Genomic DNA, 14,247 nt, shown 5'->3' with positions numbered 1-14,247 from the left:
GTGTCTCACAGCATCAAAATATTCATCAACTCTAATTAAAACATAGTTTGTCAAATGGAAATATCCAACAGACTCTTGTAGGAAATTTGAAACGAATGTGTCTTGCAAGTCGTTTTTCTTTGTCATCTAAGAAACATCAACTACACGTATGTGGACATGTGTATCAATAATATGTACATCATAAAGTTGTTTCCAAATTTATTTTAAAACCATGTTCTTTTAAAAGAACTTACTGGTGTCTATCTTTCATCTAGACACTGAACCTATTTGCAGTGACTATTTAAGTCTCAGAAACATTAAACCATCTACATCAGGAATGCCAAACTTATTTTATATCCTGGGTGTCTCAAACATAATAAATATAGCAGAGAGTAAAAAAGGGTAAAAACCCTTTCTGCTATTTTATCTAATATTTAACTACTACGGCAATGCATGGCGATGGGGGACATCTGCATCAATAGGAAAAGCTGTTAAACTATAATACAGTTAAGTTCAATCTCTTTGACATTTTCCAAAAGCTTTCCAGTTGCTTGGATTGGAGTCTTTCCCTGGCTGATTCTGGCCCGTGGGCCTTATGTTTGGCATCCCTAATTTTGATTACCCCCCCCCCCCCCCCCCATCCCCACCCAAAAACAAAACAAAAACAAAAAGCTACACATTCTGTGGAATAATACTAATTTTGGGTATTTTAAAAGTTATTATTATCATTATTATTATTATTATTACTTAGATACAGTAGTTATTTATTGCTATTCAGTTATTTTCAGGAATGTAATAACCAAAAAATAGAAACATAAAATGTAAAGCAGAGGTGCCCACGTACTTTTTGACATACAGTCTTGAACGAGATTCTCTCGATAGCCCGCCTTTTCCCGACAGGCTTTGAAGGCAGCACTAGCTCCGCTTCAATGCGCAGGCTCTGAACACTTGACTGCGAGTGGTAACTTTACCACAGAGCCTTGCGTGCCCCTCCGCCTGTCGCCCACAACAGTCAGCATCATCATCGTCATCATCATCATCACCATCATCATCATCAGCAGCAGCATCAGGAGCAATATCAGTGTGATGAGGCAGCTGAGGACGGAGAGCCTCCTGCTCTGAGACACTGGATCAGCCTGCAGACAGGTACGAAGCTTTCATCCGCATTTTAGCCAACTTGGACGCGTTAAGCCCCATTCATTCTTTATTTCCTTACTAGAAGTAGCTTAATTCACTTTTCCTAAAAGTAACTAAATTACTGTTTATGTAACTAATCTAAAGTGCACCTCGGAGGTTTAGGAAAATCACAAAACCTGTTTTGCAGAGACTTTCTGAACTGGAGTTTGGGGTTGCGGGCAGAAAAGCGCAAATCAGCCCGTTTCCGTGTAGGACGAGCTGTTTTAATCGTGTAAATCTACTACCTACCTGTTGTATATCATGCAGATGAACCTCTGCTCCAATACAGCACAATGTGTATATTTTAAATACCAGTTTTATTTAAATAATAATAATAATAATAATAATATTAATAACAATAATTAAAGCATCAGCTGAGTGCGCCTTAAAAACTAGAACAGGAAATGTGAATTAGGGCAGCAAACACTGGAGAAATCACATTGATTTCCAACTGAAACTGAGCAGTGGAGTGTTTTTAGTAAGCTGTATGAGAGAGAGAGAGAGAGAGAGAGCATCACTATTTTTGACCGCGGGTTGGATTTTTCCTCTTTCCTTGGGTTGTGAAAACTTGCTGGATTTCTGCAGCAAACCTGCATTTGAGGAGGTGCTGCTGCTTCTGGCTCTGATTTAATAGCAGAAATGGAAAAGGTGTTTGAAGTGAAGCTGGCGCGATGAGAGAGGAGAGCGCGGAGAAGCCATTCCACCTTAATACACCTTTATATCTGCAAAAATGAAATTGTGGAGTTCAAGTGACTGCTGCTGAACAGCCTCTGGGAAAAGACAGTTTGGACAGTCTTCACCACGATGAATCTACTGATGGACATGAGCGAGAGGAATTTTTATCCCTGACATCAGACGTATCCGTTTCACCCAAAACGTAAATGGAAATGATAAAACAGGAGACAGTGGCTCTTGTCTTTCTTAAGATGTTGGGTCTAGTCCACATTGAAATCAGGCATTTAAAATATACTAGGAGGTGGGAACATCAGGCTCCAAACCTTATTCTGTTATTTTAACGCTAATGAAGAGGATTTCTTTCTGGAGTAGAGGCTCACTGAGCCTTCCAAGTGACGAAATCTACATAACTGCTACATGAAATGCAGCATCCTACCCAATGTGGTGACGGTGAGGTAGAGCCAGCCGGTAGGAGATTGAGCCATTATTAGTAGAGAATAGTAAAAAATCCTGAAACTGAGAACAAACGCGAGACTTGGGGAAAATTACAAAATTATCCTTTTTTTAATGCAGTCTGTTGCTTTACATTTCTTTTACGGTTGTATTCATGTGCACTGGTAACAATTGTGGCAATAGTCATTATGTAATGGGGTTGTCATCCATCCATACCTGTATCCATCCATCTTTTCCCATTTTTTTGTCTTGAAAGCCATAAAGGAATCTTTATTTGCGACCACCCCTATGTGCACTTACCTGATGAAAATTTGGTGGTCAGAGGTTTTTTTTTACCTTACAAAATATATTTTTCATATAAGTAACAGCAACGAAATTTCACACTGACTGACTGAGAGTGTAAAACAAAGTGACATTTTACATCCAAAAGGTCAAAGGTCAATTCTGAACAGAGACAGATGAAAACTGCATCTTGACTTTTTGGTGGAAGTACACAACCATCATGTAGTAATGATACTGTTGATGCCGCCTGCAGAATGGTGCCATTTTTACTTGACAGAATTGCAATAGCTGGTAGTGACTTTGCAAATCCAGATTTTTCTAAATCCATCCATTCATCTATTTTCTGCTGCTCATCTGAGTCTGGGATGAGGGGGCAGGAGTCTAAGGAGAGAAACCCTGACCTCCCTCTCACCAGTCACCTCCTCCAGCTCATGCAGAGGAAGTCACTGAGATGTTCCCAAGCCAACCAAGGGGTATAAAATCTTCAGTGTGTCCCTAGGTCTGCCCTGGAGCCTCTTCCTGGAGAGGTCATGCTGGAACACCTTGTGTAGGAGGCATCCAAGAGGCATCCTAGTCAGATGTGCTAACCCACCTCAACTGGCTCCTTTTGATGTGGAACAGTAGCATCTCTACTCTTGAGTCCCTTCAGAATGAACTCCTCACCCTATCGCTAAAGGATAGCCTAGCCAGCTTTCGGAGGAAACTGTTCCACTTGTATGCACTTGTATCTACAGTTTCATTCTTTGAGTCACGACCCAGAGCTCTTGACCGTAGTTGAGAGTAGGAACGTAGATCGACTGGTAAATCGAACTTTCTTTTCACGCTAAGCTCTCACTTCACCACAACGAAGCGGTCCATCGCCTACATTGATTGAGACATGGCACAATGACACTCATGAACAAGACCCACCTGGGGTAGCAACGTATTCTTGACCCAGAGTGGATGGTCCACCCTTTTCCTACTAAAATTCATGGCTTCAGACTCTGAAGTGCTAATTCTTATTCTTGTTGCAGCAAACTACACCAGTGTGTTTGCTGCAACAAACACACTGGTGTTTGTTGCAATTTGAAATGACATTTGTCAGCCCTTTTATAATAATTGACCATACAGAAAATAGTTTATACAGAATTTATACAGAAAAAACAGAAACTGTTTTTTCTGTATAAAGGCAGCAGAGTCACATCATCTGCAAAAAGTAGAAAAGAGATCCTGCAACCACCAAAGGGGAGACCCTCTCTTACATGGCCTAGAAACTTTGTCTATAAACATTATGAACAGAATCAGTGACAAAGGGCAGCTCTGGAGGAGTCCAACACAAACAAGAATGATCCTGAACTGTTGTTGCCAATATGGACCAAACTCTCACTGTGGTTGTACAGCAACCTAATGGGCTGTAACAATGGGTCAGATACCCCATCCTTCCAAAGTAGCCCCACAGGATCCCCAGGAGAATTCGCTCTCCAAGTCCACAATGTGCATGTAGACTGGTTAGGCAAATTCCCATCAACCTTTAATATCCTACAGAAGATAAAGAGCTGGTAAAAGATTTTTCTACACCTAGGAAATTCTGGACTAATTCCTTTAAGTAAATGATCTGGATAAATCTTAGACCTTTATGATTTTTGTGGCAAGAATTAAACTTGCACCCCACTCAAGACAATTATTATTTCCAGTAATGACGTAATAGTAAAAAAATACCTTAATTCTTTCATTTAAACAGTCTAACCAGCTATCCAGAAACATTTAGATTTACTGTCATCTATGATGAGGAAATGCACTAAATAGATTTTTTGCTTGACTCGTGATAATAGTGACTTTTTTGCATAATCAAAAGTTTTTCTTATATTTCTGTTTATTAGTAAGGCAACATATCACTGCAGCTCCATCTCCAACAGAGGCAGTAAAATCAAAACATATTAATACTGCTTAATTTTATAGATTAAAACTTTCTTGTATTTAAATAATGTAAATCACATCAAATATTTAGAAATAAACTTTAATTTTAGCCCTAATTGTTTCTTAATACTTGTTTTTTTCTTTTGTTGCATAAATTGAAAAGCATCTTAACAGTTCATGTCTCTGCTGAGGCAGAAGTGAGGTAGCTTCCTGTGAACAAAGACATTAACACATGGATAATCCTGTTCAGACCTAATGACTCAAATAAGAAATAATTATTCCGCTACCAAAAAAAAGGCATGACTGAAGCGTCACGCCTGGCAGCAACATTTAAATTCTTGTGTCTGTTACGCTTCACATCCCTGCAGAGTGAGTGCACTTTTCGAAACAAGATCAGACTGAAATCATGCGCAGAGCTCCACAGGCCTCTCCAGTTGATACCTAGAGAGCAACACAGCTTTTTTTTTTTGTTTTTTAACATAAGACTGACTGGAGTGACCGCACAGATTCCCTCCAGAGGAACAATAGGAGCCTCAGAGGAGGAATAAAGGCTGCATTGTCTCTTCACGGAAACGATGATGAAGGGCAGCAGCAATTCCAGGTTTAACAGAGAAGTCTCACAAACTGCACAACCCCGTCCTGATGGTGGTAATTGCTGCATAACGGCACACATGAATACCCCCAAATCAGCCCTCAGCCTTGTGTGCAAAGTGCACTACTCAGACAATCAGAGGAATAAAATCTCAATTGCTCGTCCCCATGGCAACAGGAACTGCCGGTCTGATTGTATGGAAAGTGGTGTTTCTGATAACTTATCACACGTAAAGTCTGCCCTTCACCACCAACCAGAACGCTGTACTTGGATGTTATTAAATGGATAAGGAGTGATGTCTTAATATCTCCATAAAAACAGAATCAGGCTTGCATTATAGTCTGTAATCAGGTGTTTCAACTTAACAAAATCATAGATGCGGCAGAGGTGAAGGGTGGTATAATTTTGCATTGTGGTCTGCTGCTCATAACAGCGGTTAAACCAGATATAACATATGTATAAGTATCAAATTCCAGCTTTCGGAGCTTGATTGTAAGTTTTAGCTCATTGCTCGTCTGGCTACAGCTTTTCTGGTTTGGTTCATGCTCACTGCACTCAAAGCACCAATTTTGCTGTGGCCTTTGCCATCCTGGTGTTTTGAAACTAGAAGTATTGAGCGAGGGGTGGATCTGACTCAGTAACCAGGTGACACTGCGCACTCTTATGTTATTGACTTTTCAAGGTAGCCTAACCTGCTTTGCCATCTGTTCTGTTCTAAATGGGGCCATTAAAACAAAGAGAGCATCATATTCTGGTAAGAAAGAACTGAACACATGAAAACATGTTGGTAGCTGGTTGATGCAGTTATAAGTAGTAGTGTTGAAGCGGTGTGTGGTGAATACTAAACATCAGTCTTCATTTCTCCTGTTTTTGGACCATACCTCCAAAAGGTTCTGCTGAAGCCGTCGTTAACCTCCTAACATCCTAACGTTTTATTGAGAAGACGACGAGATGGGAAGTCATTTTTTTGTTGAACCCTTGCAGGGGAAGAAAATACTTCTTTTACACCCCTCTTACAAAATAAGGAACTAACTGTGCTATCTTGAAATAGTTTACACCGCTGAATCATAAGGCTTACATTCAAACTATGCCACTGTAGCAGAACTTTCACTCGTAGTGTTTTTGGCCCAACAGTTGTGAAGTATTGGTAGGCCAAAATATTTATAATGGAATATATTGGGTAGTTTCTTGCAGTAGAGTTACTAATACTTGCAATATTGCAAGTATAAAAACAGGTATACTCTAAACAAACCTGGCTTATCAGAGTTATTACTCCTTGACTCCATGACAGTGAAGAAAAAGAAACTCACCTCAGGGTTAGGGGAGAGAGCTAGTTTAATGAACTGGTAAAGTACACTGGATAAATATTAAACACCTGCTTTTCAGAGCTACCTTTTCCTTCACTTAAACACATTATTTATTGTTTTTAAATAATAGATGTTTATCTTGTGTTCTATTAATTGAAGCAGAATAGCTGTACCATGTTATTATGGGGAGCATATTACAATTTTATCATCATACTTATATTACAAGTTACTCCTACACCTGGTGTCCTAGTGTTAATCAAATTTAATTAGACACACTATATAGATAAAAGTACTTGGCCACCTACATATTAAACTTACAAGAGCTGCACAGTGATGGAAACCCATGTCATGAAGCTCCCAGCACACAGTTTTTGTGCTGATGTTAATGTCAGAGGAGGTTTGGAATACTCTGAAGTGCTGTCAGCCTTCGAGTGTTGAGATGACAGAGTGTTGGCAACTGTTACATATTAAGCACCTCTGTGACTTTACATGGTCTGACATGAGTCGCTGAGGTTCCTAAACACCTGCACTTTGCAATAATACCACTAAGAGCTGATTGTAGAATATCTGGGAGGGGAAACAATTATTAACTGACCCAGAAATGTAACTTTGTTCATCTAGTCGAGAAACATTTCCTCACTCATCCAAGTGACTTCTTCATACTTAGCTGACTGCACCTTTACCCACCTTATCAGCAGTAAATTTGCATAATGACCAAAACTAGCATGATGGGCTGTGACGTCAGTGACTTGATCAGTTATATAAAAATTGTCATGACTATAGATTAATGGCCATTAGTGCCATTCAAAGAGAGTCAGGGAATGGCTGCAGTCACAGCACTGTAAGACGGTAAAAGATGTATCCTTAGGTTCCCGGCTCTGTTCAGAGACGATCTTTCCCTTTTCACATGAATGGATCCCTTGACCTCCTGCTCGAACTGGGAACTGGTCTTTAGGTATAAATAGAGTCGTTGCCTGACAAGGTATCTCTTCTGTGTTGTGCCATCTGCTTAGCCAGAGTTTGTTTAATCCTCCAATCCCCCTAGCACTTGACAGCATACATTATATTACTGTTTGTACCCCGGGAACCCAATCCTTGGGGTGCACATATTTTTGGTGTTTCTGTTTTAGGGTTAGAAAGCCACAGAGATGCGTTGTATTGAAAAAAGTGCATCTCAGCTTTTCTAATATGCCTGACTCATAAGTGGTCACTAAAGGCTTTTGTTTAGGTGGCAACAGTTGTCCTTGTTCTCTTCTGGCTTGCCTGGAACATTCTTTAGGTGCCTTGCCAGCTTTGACGACTACCCAGCTGGGATACCCACATTTACAAAGGGCCTTTTTGATATGATGCTCTTTCGCTTCCTTGGCTTCCGTTTGTGTGGCGATGGTGTTTGCTCTGTTTTGTTGTGTCCTGATAAAACCCAGTTTGCTCTTCGGTGGATTACGAGAGTCAAACCCTAACTCCTAATACAGTTACATTTGTTCACGGCACACATCAACTTTCAAATATCCTGCAATAGTGATGGGAACTTCACAGTCTAAGAAAGCTAACCTTTTATTTTCTTATCCTCCTTCATATATACTAAGTCAAGTTCCTGGTGAACTTGAAGTGTTAATCAGTGAATTGTGGTTAGGGAATGATGCTAGTTTTGGTCATTATTCAAATGTACTGTTTATAAAGCTGGAGAAAGCTGCAGTCAGTTGAAACTGAGGAAGTCATTTGCATGCGTGACGAAATGCCACTGAAAACGCTACATGAAACCTCCATAGCCGTTGTTTTAGAAATAAAACATGTTGGTCCTAGTTTACCAGAAGTACGGAAAGTACATCAGACTGTATTGGATAGTGTTATACATGTTACACATCGAGTTGCTAGTCAGCCGTTGCTGTCAGCCTTCATTGTTGAGCATTTGTTAATCACCACTGCCTGACTTTTTTTTAGTGTTTGTGACCATTAACACTAATTGCCCATTACTGTTAGCCAGTTAGTGCCAGAAATAGGGGTGAATCAACCTAGAACAAACTTCTGTATTACCAGAAACACTGTTAGTCCTATTAGTCCTATAAATAATCTCCTAAGCTAAAATTCGACATAAGTAACTATCGTGAAAAATGCCGTTTTAACGCAGAGGGTGCAAGTAAAATCAGAGAACCTTGAACAGACAGTGTGTCACATAACCCAGCTTAAGACAAAAAAAGGAAGGAAAGAGCAGAGAAACAAAGTGAAGACAGTTTATTGACTTGTGATTTTCTCCAGGATGACTGAGGTGATGAACTCTCTGGAGCCGGGGACAGAGGACTTCAGCGGGGGAGGAGCAGGAGGAGATCAGGCCACAGTATCCTTTGCTTTGTGTGTGCGAATATGTGCAATTAGACAATTTCAAACCAGTCTCGTTTGATTTGAGCAGAAAGCAGAAAGCAGAAAGCATACAGCGGTGAGTCACAGAAGTGATGAGCAACCATAAAATGCTGGTTGATATGACAAAGGTCATTAGCTGGACTCAGTGCTGCTTTGAACAAATGGTAAATGGCGTATCCAACAAATGGACAGCTAAATTATTGACTGTATAATATCAACAGTTTAAATAACATATTTTGTCATAATGTGTTTCATTAACTATTACTTGTGGTTAGATTTATGGCTGAGTCAGTGAATACATGTTATTAGCTCCTCCCTGTGTTATTTAAATTACTAGCCATATTAGCAGCATAGCTAATAACAATGTTTGTTTGATCCACATTGAAATATCTGAAAAGTAATACATGAAGTCCCACGAAGAAGTTACACACTAAATATGAACATTACACCCTTTCAAATACCTAGAGAATGGCTAATTTATTCCACTGGAAATAAAATTAAAAAAAAAAAGAGGCGCCACCTTTTTTGTTTCAAGTTCAGACGCTGTCATCAAGACGTCACCTTTTGGTTTGTTGACCATTTTGGAACCACGTTGTTTTTGTATGTAGATGTTTTTCTTTTTGATCTTTTTATTTTTAAGTTAAGTCATAGGAGAGGTTAGACCTGAGAAGTTGTCATTTAAGGCCAGCACTAGCTAACTAGCTGTGTTAGCTAGCTAGAGCAATATTAAACGGCATGCTGACAATGGATAAATAAAGCATGTTTAAAATTATCAACTCTTTAGACTGTCTTTTAGCAAAACTCAACTGAACAAGAAAAAACAACATCCATACCCCTAATTATTCATCACTTTAGGCCTTAATATCATTTAAATGCATTTAGTTGTCAGAAAGGGGGGAGATTAGTTGTAAACCCGTTTCAGACATCTCCGTTAATCTGATGATGAATGTGTCGAGTTCACGTGTGGATGAGCACCCTGGTCAGCTTTCCATTCTGGACCTGCAAACATTAATCCTTCACTTTCCGCACAACACAAGCCTGAATGAACGCTGTTAAGTTTGAGGTTAGGTGGTTAGGTGCAAACAGGATTGCAACTGCACATGTTGCATTCTTTCTGAATTTCTATAAATTGCCCAGATCGCTAGAAGACTGACTGTCTTTGAAGCCTTTTGAAATAAAAAAAGAAACAACAATTTTTTTGGCAGAAGATATCTGCTGTGCTAGTTGTGGTTAAAAATAAACTAAACAGTTTATAAGTTATAGCTTAATAATTTTGTCTGATGCATTTCCTAAGAACTCTCTAAGTATAGGATTAAAGTATCAAGAGTAGATCAAGTAAAATATAGCCATGACACATTTATGTAAAAAATAGCCTGTATCTGAATGACTGAAGGCCAACACTTGAATAGACTAACAGCTGTTCAGTGGCATTTGAGAAACTGCAGTTTTGGCAGTTTTGCATTGCAAGTGGAAGAAAACCTCAAAGACCTGCTGGCTCTTTAGAAGAACCAGTGTTACAATGTTACAGGGTTGCTTTTCTATTCGTGCATTGGCGTTACCAGGTAACCAATTCCTTGTTTTCTCTAAGCCAGACGACCAGTCAGAGCAGACTGACCTTCATCTACCATTTACCATTCATCATGTTTTTTATGTTAAATCCAAGCATGTACCTATGAAACTTCAACTGAGTGTCATGCAAAGACTTTACACGAAGTCTGTCTCAAATCTTCCATCTGATGCAGACAGTTTCTGTTTTTTTAATCCAATTTTTACCGCATTATTGTTCTTTCACATGTGGTACCCACAGTGACCTTTTCATCCCCACAAATATGAAGCCCTCGTTTTAACCTTACATAAACTTTAAACAGATCTTCCCAGATACCCATGAAAGGTATCCAAAGTTGTCCAAGAGGCTTCCCTCTATAGTCGTGGAGCCAACAGACGGAAGTGAGGTGGAGAGTGGAGAACTCCGCTGGCCCCCGGATGATCCGAGCTCTGCAGACGCCCAGACTGAGAGAAAGCGTACGGATGAGCAAACTGAAGGTGAAAAGGAAAGAGAAACTAACATTGCCTTGGCTTTTTGGCACAGTTAGATTCGAAGTGGTCTGATAAGAAGTTGTGTAAATAAAAGTCACATGCACGTAATTAGAAGACCAGAAGGTATTTGGCTGTTGGCAAAAGTGTACATATACTGAAACTTCACTTAAAGAAAAGTACCACTACAACAAATTGAAATGACTCCAAGTCAAAATGAAAGTTGTCATTTAATATCCTACTCAGGTCAATCATAGTGTGACAGCAGTATTTTTACACCTTACTGAGGTGCCAAAAGTACAAATACACCAAATATATATAAGTTAAAGATTCTTCAACTTATATATAGCACTGAAGGGCATATAGCCCTACAAGCAGCTGAGACAAGTGAGTTATTTGCATAGTTTCCCCTGACTTGCCTTAAGAAATGAACATCAGTTGCTTATAGCATCACTATAAAAGGTTACTTCCTGTAATGGCTTCCTGTCATTGGTTCTTTATGCTAAGTGTACACTTTGCAGTCATTCCTACTTCATGAGCAGAACAAAAATGAGGAAACACTCAAGAGCAGACATGCAGTGATATGCGCCACCATAATATCGTGATTATATGCATCAGTGAGGTGAAAAACGAATGCCGTTATCGACTCTGTCTTATCAGCTGGCTCCTGGACAAAGCACGAATTCATACAATTCAGGATAACAGCACATTTTTTCCACTTACAGCGAGTCATTTGAAGGGATAGTTTTTTACCTCAGTTTATGCCACTGAGTATGGACCTGCCTCTGGTTGGTTACCTCTTGTCAGTAGCACTTGATGTTGTAAAATGAAAGCAGAAGAGCAGCATTAAACCTCATGGCGATGACAAGACTACATGTGTTCCAGGCTGCTGGCGAGCGCACCATAGCGATAGTAATCCTCTCATCTAATTCTATCTTAAACCTTTAGCTTCAAATGCACAGAAACACAGAAATGAAAGTAGCCTGTTAGAAAAACTGATGAAAAATCCTCTATGTGTTTTTTTTTCCAGATGAGGAGCAGTCCAGTGAAGGTGGAGCTGAAGAAGCTTCAGGAGTGGAAATGCAGGACTCCAACTGAACAAACTCGCTTCCTGTGATATAAACTGTTACTATGAGTGTATCCAGACTTGGAATGAATGAAAACGAGTCAGATAGAGGAGTGCAATGTGCGGATAGAAAGATCAGAGAGACAGAGTAGGAAGGGTAGAAAACAGATTCCCAAACCCCAGCTCACGGGCTTGGAGCCAGTTACTTCAGCACCTTAAGAATAAAGACGCCGAAGGCGCTTTTTTGTTTTTTTGTTTTTCCCCAAATCTGTATCTTTCCATTACATCTGTAATGATGGAGCTTGTTTTGACATGTGTAAACTAAGATTTATGGGGACAAAGATGGCATGTTGAAGCATTTTTCAAGAAAAAAAAGTTTTGGCAATAGGTTTTAATTTGAGAATTCCCAGGTCTAAAATGACTGTTTTGACATTTCCAGCTTTGTAAATATAGATTTTGAATTAAGTTAACAAATTTCCTCTCTCTGGCTCCAAGCCCTCACCATCCAGATGCCCACGGAATCATCTGCACATGTGATCTGGACAGATGTTTCTAAATGCTGTATTAAGTATTTAGCTCATGTGTGCCATACTACTACTAATAAAGGTAGCTACTGTATTTACATTTAGGTGCAGATTACATCACTGTTTGTTCGGTGCCGACTGCTGTAGTTTGGGTGATCTTGGTCTCACTATTAACTTTGTAATATTAGCTTTGAGTATTTGAGAATTTCACAACAGATCCATTGCTTTATTAGATGTTACAATATTCATTAAAATATTAAAGTATGTAATCACTGTCTTCTTAGTTTTAAAGGGAATGTAACTGTTGTTTTATTTAAGATATTGGAGCAATATGGTCCCAAGAAATCAAAGGCAGTCCATTTTGTTACAGACTACAGAAGTAAAAAGAACCAGTGTATTTTAGATGTGTGTTGCTTGTCACAGGCATATTTTTTAAAAATACTGGAAGCCTAAATTATTGCACAAGTAATAAACCTTTTGAAATGTTCTTTAATTTGTGGTCCCAGTGGTTTTACTGCTTATGGGGAAAGTGAAGTTTACGTTACTTTCTCAAAAATATTTATGCATTTTTGAAATGTAAGATGTTTTTGATAGATCTAGATGACCTTTTGCATCCCTGCACAAAGTCTCTCAGCTCAAAGTTAAATTGATGGAAAGAGGAAAGTAGAAGGAGGAAAAAGCACAAAAGGTTTCAACAGATATAATTGGTTGTCAGATTCAACTCTCCATCTCTCTGTGTGGATATGATGCAGGTCTCCCAAAACGAGCGAATTGCTGCTCCTTGGACTCTTGCTGTCTGGATTTTCCCCACTACATTAGTGGAGACTGCAAGCTGGCAGATGCTCTTGTAACATGGTTTACAGTCAAAAACACCTGTGAGTCTGGGCCCAACTCCCTATCAGATGACTGTATACCCATTACCTCTTCCTATTTCCACTTTATGCTCGCTGTTTTTATTTAGAACTGGCAATACTTAAAAGTTCAACTAAATCCCACTTAAGGGGATACAGTTGTTTTATAGAATTGAAGTTTTTTGTTGGTTGAGCAGCCCTAGGAAGTACACTATTAATAGTGCAGACTTACACTGGATACATTGTTACAAGAATACATTTTTGGTCATACTCATAAAAAACGGAACAACCAGCAAACAAGAGCAGTCCCAAGACTGTGTGTCTTGAGCAAGGCTAAAAATTCTCTCTGGATCATGCAGGAACTGACACACTGGATCAAGAAGGATAACCGGATTCTGCATAGTTTGTGATACTTTTGTGGGATACAGTGTCTCTCTTTTTTATTGTCAGTTTGAGATGTATTTCTGAAAGAAATGACCATGACCATAAATCAAAGTAAAATATGAGCATACTAGCTAGTCATTCTATCCAAAACGGTACTAGGCATGCAACAACATCAAAGCAACAAGGTGTGCAGTTCCCTGGGGACTTCCTCAGTCAATACTTACCCGGAGGTAGTCTCCAGAAATGTTCTTTTGTGTTCTACATTACTGCTGAAAAAGTCTCTAGTGCCTCAAGACAATTTAGGATCCAAAAGTGCTACCTGCAGCACAACAAAAACCATTTAAATGGTAGGTAGAAGACATGAAAAATCCCCTCTAAAGCTAGGTTTAAGTTTATGTAAACCCTGATTTAATGCCTTCGTCATGACACATACCGTGGAGAGGGAAAACTGTGGTAAATCCAGTTGCCCTCTTGCTTGATGTTGCACACATTTCTCTCTTGTGTATTTCTTTGTGGGCCTCTGCTTCCCTTTTGCAAGACGTGGCAAAACCCAAAGCAAGATCAAAAAGACCTTTGCAGTGTTGGATTTACAAAGGCTTCCTTTGACTGTGCTTTTTTGACACAGAGCGTTCGATGCCTGTCAGCAATTTCAGTGTTGTTCAAAACTGTG

At 39.4% G+C, this 14,247-nt stretch overlaps 1 protein-coding gene across 1 annotated transcript; it reads left to right on the top strand.

The window, feature by feature from the left end:
• The first annotated feature begins 892 nt into the window (after nucleotides 1–892).
• Nucleotides 893–12,835, top strand: LOC113012538 (protein LBH). Its single transcript, XM_026152808.1, has 4 exons — nucleotides 893–1,125; nucleotides 8,617–8,695; nucleotides 10,587–10,761; nucleotides 11,783–12,835. The coding sequence occupies exons 2-4, from the start codon at nucleotides 8,618–8,620 to the stop codon at nucleotides 11,848–11,850; spliced, it is 321 nt and encodes a 106-aa protein (XP_026008593.1). The 5' UTR covers nucleotides 893–1,125; nucleotide 8,617; the 3' UTR covers nucleotides 11,851–12,835.
• Nucleotides 12,836–14,247: the final 1,412 nt, after the last annotated feature.

Source organism: Astatotilapia calliptera, chromosome 19, assembly GCF_900246225.1.
Source record: "Astatotilapia calliptera chromosome 19, fAstCal1.2, whole genome shotgun sequence".
Lineage (NCBI taxonomy): Eukaryota > Metazoa > Chordata > Actinopteri > Cichliformes > Cichlidae > Astatotilapia > Astatotilapia calliptera.
The sequence above is the reverse complement of the archived record's forward strand: the minus strand, read 5'-3'. Positions and strand labels throughout refer to the sequence as shown.

Coding starts and splice junctions, on each gene's coding strand:
- LOC113012538 (XM_026152808.1), top strand. CDS start 8,618: ATGACTGAGGTGATGAACTCTCTGGAGCCGGGGACAGAGGACTTCAGC. Junction 8,696..10,586: donor CAGGAGGAGATCAGGCCACA/GTATCCTTTGCT, acceptor AACTTTAAACAG/ATCTTCCCAGATACCCATGA. Junction 10,762..11,782: donor TACGGATGAGCAAACTGAAG/GTGAAAAGGAAA, acceptor TTTTTTTTCCAG/ATGAGGAGCAGTCCAGTGAA.